The sequence below is a fragment of the Bombus impatiens genome, unplaced genomic scaffold (genome assembly GCF_000188095.3).
Source record: "Bombus impatiens unplaced genomic scaffold, BIMP_2.2 scf_0320, whole genome shotgun sequence".
In the NCBI taxonomy this organism is placed as follows: domain Eukaryota; kingdom Metazoa; phylum Arthropoda; class Insecta; order Hymenoptera; family Apidae; genus Bombus; species Bombus impatiens.
The window spans coordinates 1,593,018-1,603,283 of record NT_176739.1 but is presented as its reverse complement, the minus strand read 5'-3'; the positions used below and the strand labels follow the sequence as shown (position 1 = coordinate 1,603,283).

At 37.2% G+C, this 10,266-nt stretch overlaps 1 protein-coding gene across 2 annotated transcripts in view; it reads left to right on the top strand.

Moving 5' to 3' along the window:
* LOC100746058 (facilitated trehalose transporter Tret1) overlaps nt 1–10,129 on the top strand; it is a 15,515-nt gene extending 5,386 nt beyond the window's left edge. The window contains exons 2-6 of one of the 2 annotated variants that reach the window (XR_004461707.1): nt 7,072–7,292; nt 7,658–8,071; nt 8,344–8,909; nt 9,178–9,691; nt 9,724–10,129. Coding sequence is in view for 1 of the 2 variants with exons in the window: in XM_033320627.1 (XP_033176518.1) it covers nt 7,072–7,292; nt 7,658–8,071; nt 8,344–8,909; nt 9,178–9,501 (1,525 nt within the window). In the remaining variant the exon portion in view is untranslated. Of the gene's footprint in view, nt 1–7,071; nt 7,293–7,657; nt 8,072–8,343; nt 8,910–9,177 lie in introns of both variants that reach the window. The other variant, XM_033320627.1, reaches the window with a different exon arrangement.
* The last annotated feature ends 137 nt before the right edge of the window (nt 10,130–10,266 follow it).

Sequence of the window (10,266 nt, the reverse complement as noted above, 5' to 3'; positions counted from 1 at the left end):
TTGTCAATGCCACCTAATGACAAAATCCGCAATCACTTAGTTGCCAACCTAACTAACCTGTGTCCCACCTGATTTCGAACTTTCAAAATTAAAGCTATTTTTGTATTTCGATGATTTTTTTATTCCGCCAACAGCCTATTATTAATCAGTAAATGATAAAATGTTAATTCCACTAAAAATTGTAATACTTCGACGTTGTTCTGGTTTCGACAACGAAACACACTCTGTGAAGGATCGGGGCAGAGTCGCGCGTACTGACGAAGCTTTTCTCGTACGTTGCCGCAACGTGAAATATTTTTTAACGTTGCAACGTGCTACTGGCTCAGATATGACGCGACGAACGCTTAATTTTCAAAGTCAACAGAAAGATCGAGCGGTGTTTCCCCGCTTGAAGAGAATTAACATTTCTGGAAACTATTGAACGAGCTAACTGTCGCAGCGTTTCCTAATAGCGCGCGTGCTGCTGTTTGTCCTACGTTTCGCACCAAACAGGAAAATCTCGCGACAATAATCGAAACGTTGTACGACCATCCGTAGCAAATGAGCTTTTCGGAACGCGATACTCGCCTTGGTATCGTGGATCGTCGTTGCGAAATGATCGCTTAACATCTGTTTTACTCGTCTTTGACACAACCTACCGTTGTTCGGACGTGGAATCAAAAATGACAGGTGACGATTGCTGTTTTTCATGGGGAAGCATTTTTTTAAATGAGACGCAACCGGCCATTTGGCTTATTATTGGGTTGGCAACTAAATGATTGCGGATATTGTCATTAAGTTGTAATGACAAAACCCGCAATCACTTAGTTGCCAACCCAATAGTTCCATTGGTTTCTGTTCTCTTTGTTCGAGGCAGACTTGGAAAAGATTCGATGGATTAAGAGGATCAAAAGGATCCTGCTGACATCGAAGGATTAGAAGGACTCGAGCGATATCTTTGAGAAGTCCGAGTTGAGGCCACGAGTGACTAGCCAGCAAAATGGCAATCCAAATGGCACGTACTTCTCTAGAATTTTAAATCGTATAAAGACTATCGTCATTTGGCGTGTCGTTTAATTGATTATCGATGCATGATTAATGCTTTGAGTCGTACAAAATTGCATAAAAGCATCCTTCATCTGCAGGCTATTAGAATATGCATCGCTAAGCAAACTATACGAATAGGTTAGGGTTAGGTTGGGGTTAGGTTGGGGTTAGGTTAGATTCCTTTCCTCAATGAACATTGTAGCACGATTATGTGGTTATTTTTCTGTGATTATGAGGTAAACCGTGGAGCATTGCTAACAGAATGCAAATAGAATAATGTCCTTTCCTCTGTGTTGGACAAACGATCAACTAAAAGATGAAATTTGTGAAAAATTTGCATACACGTGTGATCTCTCATATATAGTTATTCTACAAACAACGAGTGTAACTTTATTTCTACCTGGACATTGTACCTGCGATTTTTTTAATACTCGTAGACCTGAAATACGATTTATGCAATGTTATCAAACGAAAAAATTTCGTTCGTACATCTGAGGACTTAGATGCATTATTTTAGACTGGAAATTATTTAAACGTGCATGAATCTTAAAGCGAAATATCGTTTCATAAAAAGCGAGAAAAAGTGACTGGAACTTCTTCAGGTGCGTCCTTGGTCGAGCAATTACGCGATCATTTCCTTCTTCGTTGTAAGACTGTAAAATGCAGATAAACTGTAAGATGCAGATGAGACTTCATCGATGCCATTAAAAATTATCATCGGCGGAGAAACGGGGAAGGGAAATCGGAAGATAAATTTACCTGTCGTTTTCCCTAAGCCGAATAATTCGTTCGTAATAGTTCGAAGAAATCGCGGTAGAATGAAAAACGCGGAGCACGCGCGTGGCATCAAACGAACTCGTACGCAGCCGAATTTTGTGGAAAGTTGGATTAACGAACTGATAAAGTGAAGATAAGCGACGATAACTGCTGCTCTAATACGCGCGAATCACTTTCGTAGAAGAATAGAAAGATGTATTTTAGAAAATTGATAATTGGCAATTTCAAATTGGTCAATTTTTAAAATCCTTAAAGTCCTCCATCTGGAATTTTTGTTCAAAATTAAGAAAAGATTTAATGCAGATGAAAACGTGAAAAATCGGTCAGGTCCACAGATTTGCTGTAAATTGGCAAATTCTCAAATATAGAAATATTGCTATTGTCGAATATCAAGATTAAAAAATTTCTCTCAAATCGACCAGTTTTTAAAGTTTTTCAAAATTATCGGCTCGGGAGCTAACAAAATTCAATTAAACTGAAAAATAATTTTCTGAAAGTACAACTTCGAGAATCGACCAGTTCGAATGGAAATGTTGAATCCGCTTTTAAGTCAGATTTTTCTTCATTTTTCTCCTGCGATTCTTTAAATCAAGGTCCATGAATTTTTCACGAAACTCGACGCGTTCAAGGCTCTTTCCTCAACGATGACGCGTTATGACGGTAACTGGACACCATGAAGGTCGTATCAACATGGCGTCACGTACAAATACCGATTACAGTAACTGTAAATGGTCAAAATGGACAATGAAAATTTACTTTCTTACAAATTTCAGATTGCTTTGTTATCTCAGTTCTGGTCGATGATTCTTCATGACGAAGATTGCTTGATTTAAGTTTCGTTTAAACAAAGTGGAACGTAGGAGTAAGGAGCTTACAAATGTATAGTAGATATACATAATTGCAATCAACATAAATATAATCATAATGAACGCAGCAATCTGTTATGATAAATGGCTACAAAGCATACTTAATGCGAATTCTAAAACAAGTTGCAAATTGTAAAAGAGATAAGAAAATGCCTGTAGAACATGGCAGACTGAATATTATAACAGTATATTGCACATCTACTTTTATACTTTTTTTAATTAGCTTCCTTATTGTCGTTTATTATCTTTCATATTATTTTTCGTTACGAAAAAGATTGTTCAGTTGGACTAAAAAGCCAGCAGTCTTACGGTTCTTTGAAAATAATCAGGATTTTTGTAGTTTTACGATACGTCGTTGGGTAACGGCGAAATATAAAGGCGATTACTTTTAAATCGATCGATATTTCTCGAGATAAAACTAATTCCTGGATTAGGTGCTTCTTAGGAAGTACGAACAGGATCAAGATATCACTACAATCCTCTATTTATCTAAGCAAACAAAACATATACATTCGATTACCGCAGCAAGATTATATCTCAACGCTGAGACGAAACTTTCGCGTAAACTGCAAATTTGTAAAATATCATTTTTATTATATTTAGAAGTGGGTTCAATAGTCGCAGGTATGTTTGAAAAATAGACAATAAATAAGGGAAAAGCAATAAGTAATTCAAAGGATACAGTAGCAATTATTTATATAGATAAATATGCATATCGCGGACTAGTAATCGGCACGTGTGGCGCTAGTGTCGCACCACGAGTCATAACCTGAACGAAGAATAAAATTGCGATTCAGATAAGAAGAAAAAATTAAAAGGCGTTATCGTTTATAATTATAAAAGTCTCGTTCTCACGTTATTAGTAGCTGTCTTTAATATGATTTATTGCTGGTTTTCAAATCGTTCGTACACTCGCAATACACGTAATATATGAAACTTCATTTTAACGTGGCATCTACAAATAAAATAAATCTAAGTAGATAATACAATGCTACAATCGGTGGCGGGGCGAATCTTTAGAAATCTTAGCCAAGATTATTATTACTTTAGCTATATCAGAAATTATGTTCTTAGTCCATGATAAGAGAAACGCGTGCTCCTCGAATGCCATAAGAATGTCGATAAGCTTTATGACGATGTGAAAGCATCAGTTTACACGCTGCTTGTTAAAACGTCGTTCTTAAGAGCCAATGTTGCGTTGACCGAGCATTTCCACAAAGAACAATCCAAACACAACAGCGTTTCTTTGAAGAGAGGAAACCAAGATATCCTAAACAATCATCGAGCTAATTAAACATCGTCGCGTAGCTATCGTAAAAGATACATGGAAACATCGTGTAATCACGTTGTAACTAATCGAGGGAGCATTATTTTCACAATTTCACTCGACGATGTGAATCGAAATGACGCAGCAATTCCTAATTCTCAAATTCCTCAAATTCCTAATTCTCAGATTCCTAAAATCTCATCGTAGGCCCGAGATCGCATTGATAAAACGATATAAAACGCGATTAGAATAAAATGAGCGTGTAGAACAAGAATAATAAGGATCGTAAATATTATCATGGAATTATGCTTATCACGCCAGAAATATATATCGCATAGGTGTAAGAACATAATAAGCTCGTAACGAGTTATTTTCGCTAATCTTTTGATACGCTACAGGCGCCTCTTTCGATTCCATTCGTGCGCTGTGCTCGGCGCTCGGGTCAAATCTGGCCCAACGAACCTTCAATGCGCTGTTGCTGAAAATTGTGCGAACACTTGCTTACTCGAGTCATCGAACTGGAATTGCGTCAGAATGAACAAAATTGAACTCTGATGATTACGATCAGAAGTATTAACATTAGTGCGTTAGTAGTTAACAATGTTAGCGTTACTATATTAGTAGTTAAGTATATTAAGTATGTTAATAGTTAAGTATACTAACTATACTAGTAGCTAAGTACACTAAGTATATTTAATATACTTATTATGTATACTTGTAATATTAAATTCATACACAATATTAAATTATAATTGATAATAATAATATAATAATGATATTACAATCAAATATATATACGTCATATTGCTTATTAAATATTGATAGTATATTTAATATAATTAATATGCTTAACTACTAATATATTTAATATACTACTAGTATATAAATATATTTAATATACTTATTATATTAGTAGTATATTAAGTACATTTTTCACATGTCAAAAGGAAGCTTTGTTTTAGCACTGATATTGTTAACTACTGATATATTTAAAATACTTGTTATACTAGTAGTTAACAATATCGATGTTAGAACAAAGCTTCCTTTTGACGTGTAAATGAAATATAAAAATAACTGGCATTCGCAGTCTAGTCACGATATTTAATAATACTGATGGAAGTGTACTATACTTTTCTACATGCCACTTTTCCTTTCACGTGCAGCCACCTGTATGACTGCATAACCGGATCCCTCAGGCGATCTAATCAACACAGAACTCGTTTTAATGCAAGTTATGATTTTCACTTCGTCTGCTGTGAATCTCCTTTTCTAAGTTTAGTAGTAGACGAAACAGGTCTGCCTCATGCTTCCTCTCCTTTTTGTATCAATTTATCAGATTATTTTGGTAACAATTTTGTCTATTTTATATATATATATTTTTTTTTTAATTACTAAATTTTAGAAACAATCCAAATCCCATAATTTGCGGAGGGTAATTACATTTCATATTAAAAGTACAATAAACAATTTATTTATAATCACAGTGAATATAAAAAATATTTATTATAGAGATTTATTATTCGCACGTAAAATATGAGATATTTTCACCAAATATGTATTCTCCGTGTTATACTGATAAAATAATCTTCGTCTCATTTTATGTCATTTTTTTATGTCATGTTTCAACTTATCCACATTAGTGACAAAATTTCCAAAAATATAAAAAATAGTGAATTTATTGATTGATAGAGGATAATTCAGAGTTCCAGAAATTGTTTGCCAAATTCTCGATAACAAAGATGATCGATTATTTTTCTTCAAGTATCGTTTATGTTGACACGTTCTACGATAAAAGTTAAGTTCAGATTTCATCTGGTCGATGCTTCTACGTTTCAGCACCGGTAAATGTAACATTTGTAATTTTTTAATTTAAAACAAATAGAATTGTACAATTGTCGACATTTACAGCAAGATGATAAATGTGAGCAAGTCGGTGTAGTTATTTCTTTAATTGACCTGGCAAACCGATCATTTGAAATTTCACAAAACACTGAGAGAACGCACTTGTAGCATCGCTTATGCAACCGCAATAGTCGAGAGCCTCCGGTTCCTTTCACGCAAAAAGAGAACTATGTCAATGACGAAAAAGCCAGCCACTGATGATGCTAGGCACAGGTGAACGACGAGCGTGAATCTTCTTGCAACGTGAATTTTTCCCTTTTTAGCAAAAACGTTACTGTAAATTACAGACAAATCTGGAAATTGTATTTTTAGAAAAATAAGAAAAAGCCTATGAAAATAGTAAAATGATCTATTAATACAAATACAAGTAAAACAGTATATTATTATTATTAAAAATTGTAGAATTTTCAGATAATAATTTCTCATACGAAATTGTACAATTTTTTATTTTATTTTATTTTTCAATTTTTTACTTTATTCAATTTTATCATATTTTATCAATTTTGGAAATTGTACCATCTTTCTGTAGCATAATTTTTCCGGCCACAATTTCGTCAAGGTTTATACATTCGGAAGAATATTTCAAGAATTTTGCAATAATTTTATTCGACAGATACCACACTTTCTCAATTGCGATTCTATTGGGTTGGCAACTAAGTGATTGCGGGTCTTGTCATTAGGTGCTAATGACATAATCCGCAATCACTTAGTTGCCAATCCAGTAATTACGACGCGTTGGAAAATTTGTCGGTGTCAGCAAGGGCAGGTGTTGGATTACGGGTTTTAAATTACCCATTTAATGTATGGAACCCGACCGGGTGGAACTTAATTGGGCGATTGGATAACCATTGCGCAATCGTTGTTAACCCAGTTTCGTTGAAGAAAGAAAATCACGTTCAATGGAATTAAACCTGCGACTCGGTGTTGATCCAACTACGCTCATTTGGATCCCATCTATCGTTGATCCACCTGTCTGCATCGTTAGATGTACACATAGAATCTGGATAACTTGCAAAAATTTATCGAAGTATCTTTCATTCCAAAAATAGAACACAGAATTTTGTTCGACAATGCTAGGTGGGATCGTTTTTGACGAAATTTATTGAAGAACGTTTGGTGCCAAATATCAAATACGCTATTTTTTCTTTAGCTGACAGACAAGGTCCCTTGGGTTTGGCATGCCCTTTCATTGAAGCACTTTTACTAGTTTCGTCATTCTGTTTTGCGTTTTAGCAATGACGAAAAAACGTCACCTGCTGAGCTAAATGGCATCTCTGAGGGTCTGACAACGTCGAGGCTACGCCAGGCATTTCCACAGTTCTGTGCCGTGAGCGCGAAGAACCTGCTCATGCTCACCTTTGGTTCAACATTGGGATTTTCCACGGTCCTAATCCCAGAACTACAAAAGAAGAACGCTGAGATCCCGGTCACTATGGAGGAGTTGACGTGGATAAGTGAGCATGTTGTTTGCTTGCCTTGAAACTTAGATCGACTTGGCAGCTGAATATGGTGCACCAAAATCAGCAGGACTCGAATTAATATCCGGCTTGAAATGTCAAAACTAGGCTGATCTCAGAGCATCAAAGTCCAACTGACTGGGAGACCAGATTTAGAACTGGTTTGAAAGGAAATCTGACTTTAGAGTGTGACTAAAAGCATCAATTTAGACGTCTGGCTCGTAATTAGGCTTCCACAGTGGAATTCCTTTCACTTCTGTCTTATATCTGGCCAGCTTTTCAGCTTGTCTATCGACTACGTAAACTCGTAGAAGGTCATAAAAGCCTAGAATTCATGAAACATTCTCCTTATACCAATATAGGTAGCCTGAATCTGTTCCTGGTCCCAATCGGTTGCTTCGCTAGTGGGCCAGTGTCGCAGTTCCTAGGACGAAAGAGGACCATGATGCTGACCACCATTCCATTTATAGCAGCGTGGATCATCTTTTACTATGCGACGACAGCTGAGATGTTGTTTATAGCACTGGCCATGACTGGTCTAACTGGTGGTCTCCTAGAAGCACCTGTGATGACCTATGTGGCAGAAGTGACGCAGCCCCATTTACGTGGCATGCTATCCGCCACTTCCACCATGGCTGTGATCCTGGGCATTTTCACGCAGATGTTGGGTGGCAAATTAGGCAACTGGAGGATTGTCACCATGATCAATCTCATCTATCCACTTATTTGCTTAGTTGCCCTCTGCCTGGTGCCTGAGAGTCCTTATTGGCTTGTTGGTAAATCCTCTTTCTTCCTTACGATGCAAATGATTTTACGTTTGGTCCGCAAAATATGTAGTATGACGACTTTGATTGGTGTTTCTAGCGTTTAATCTCATGAACTTTGTAGTTCAGTTCAAGTTAGACTCATAGTCTCCACGGTTCAGTTCATAACTTGCCTATAGTTAGGGTCAGACTCGCCAAGTTACATTACAACTACGCTGTTGCTGTTGTATGAATTAACAGCCTAAATTAGTCACCGATTTAAGTGTCGTGAAACGATTTTTCAGCAAAAGGCCGCCAAAGGGAAGCCGAGCGAGCTCTCTGTTGGCTTCGCGGTTGGGTCAGTCCGATCCACGTACAGTCGGAGCTTCGAATCATCTGCCAAGATGTACAGAAGCCAGCAGAGTCCAAAGAAAAGATCTGGAAATCCTTTGGCAAGAGAACCTTCTACGTGCCTTTCCTCTTGGTCAGTAGTGCCTTTTGCATTGGCGCTTTTGGAGGAACCAGTACTCTTCAGACGTACGCTGTATTGATCTTTGACAGTTTAGACGCGCCTCTAGACAAATACACGGCTGCTGTATTTCTTGGCCTAGCAGAATTGGTAGGGACACTGCTCTCTGTGTGTGCCATTCATTTCACCGGCAAGCGGTTGCTGACATTCCTTTCAGTCGGTGGTACCGGCATGTGTTTCTGTTTGGTGGCTGTCTATGGCTATTTGACTGAGGCTGATATGATCAATACGGAGAGTATTTCTTGGATTCCAATGACTTTGCTGATTGGAGCTGCCTTTCTATCTCACGCTGGAATCAGGCTGCTTCCCTGGGTCCTGGCTGGTGAAGTCTTCCCCGTAAAGGTAGGTTTGCCATCTCTCAAACGCAAATTTCAGTCAATCGTGAGCATAATTTAGCATAAACGTAATCCAAACACAACTCGAACCAAAATCTCCTGCATGGAAATCGGTCCATCGTTTCCTGAACATCGTCCTAATTTAACCTAAGGATTCCCTCACGAAAGTACGTCTATTTTATTAACGCAAACCTAAGGTAAACAAAATTATCTAACTAACGAGTCAGGAAGTTGTGAGAAACTAATCTTCTGACAATGTTCCGATTTTGACCCAGGTACGAAGTAGCGCAACAGGAATGGCTGGATCCATAGGCTACATCTTCAATTCCATCGCCAACAAAGTGTACCTGTACATGGTCAACGGGATGTCTCTTCCAGGAACCTTCCTCTTCTACACTTTAATTAACTTCGCTGGCGGAGCACTCCTTTACTTCATCCTTCCAGAAACAGAAGGCAGATCTCTGAAAGAGATCGAGGAACATTATGCTGGTATCCAAAGTTTGAAGACCAGGCCTAAGAAGGAGGAACTAGCTTTCAAGGAGAAATGGGCTGCCTCGAACCCCGCAATAATCTACGACGACACCGAAAGCAAGCTTTGATTTTGTGGAAACAAAAGTGGTGATTAGTATTGTCTCCCTGATGCTGAACGCCTGAATGGTACAATGCTAACAGGGACTCGAAGTGTAAAGATTTTATAGCGAGTTCCTTGTTTATTTGACACTGTGTTCAAAAAGAATGGACGATATTGTGAGTGACTGTAGACATCAAAGCACTGAAGAAAGTTAACGCGTTGAAACATCACTTGAAGCTTATTTATCGAGTTATAAGTAATCAAATTTTATATACACTGTTAGCTGACTAGGTTAGGTCAATGAATTAGTCGACGGATTTTTCAAAAATTGGACAGTCTGGACAGTTTAGAAATCTAATTCTTTAATATTTCTTACTGCCCTGATGCGTAGAATTACAAATGAGAGAATAGTCGAATTATAGTTGGCTTTATGTTCCTGCACTCTACGAGGGCTGCAGCGACAGCTAACGAGGCAACGCCAGACGATGCACACTTTATCGAATTTTATCGATCGAAGACAGTTTTATTGTAAATAAAACGTTGAGAAATATTTTTAATATCGTGATGTATGTGTTTCACAAGATTGTGTTCATGCCTAATTTCAAGCTAGATGTGCAATAAAATGGCACGTATTGCAAAAATATTTTCACTTTAAATCACAATTTTAATCTATTAATTTATTAATCGGAGAAGTGAAAGTTCATTTTATTTTATTTGTTGAAAAGAAATGTTATTTGCAAAATTGTCATTACGAGTTTAGTCATTAAGACCTTAATTAAGAGACGACCCAGTT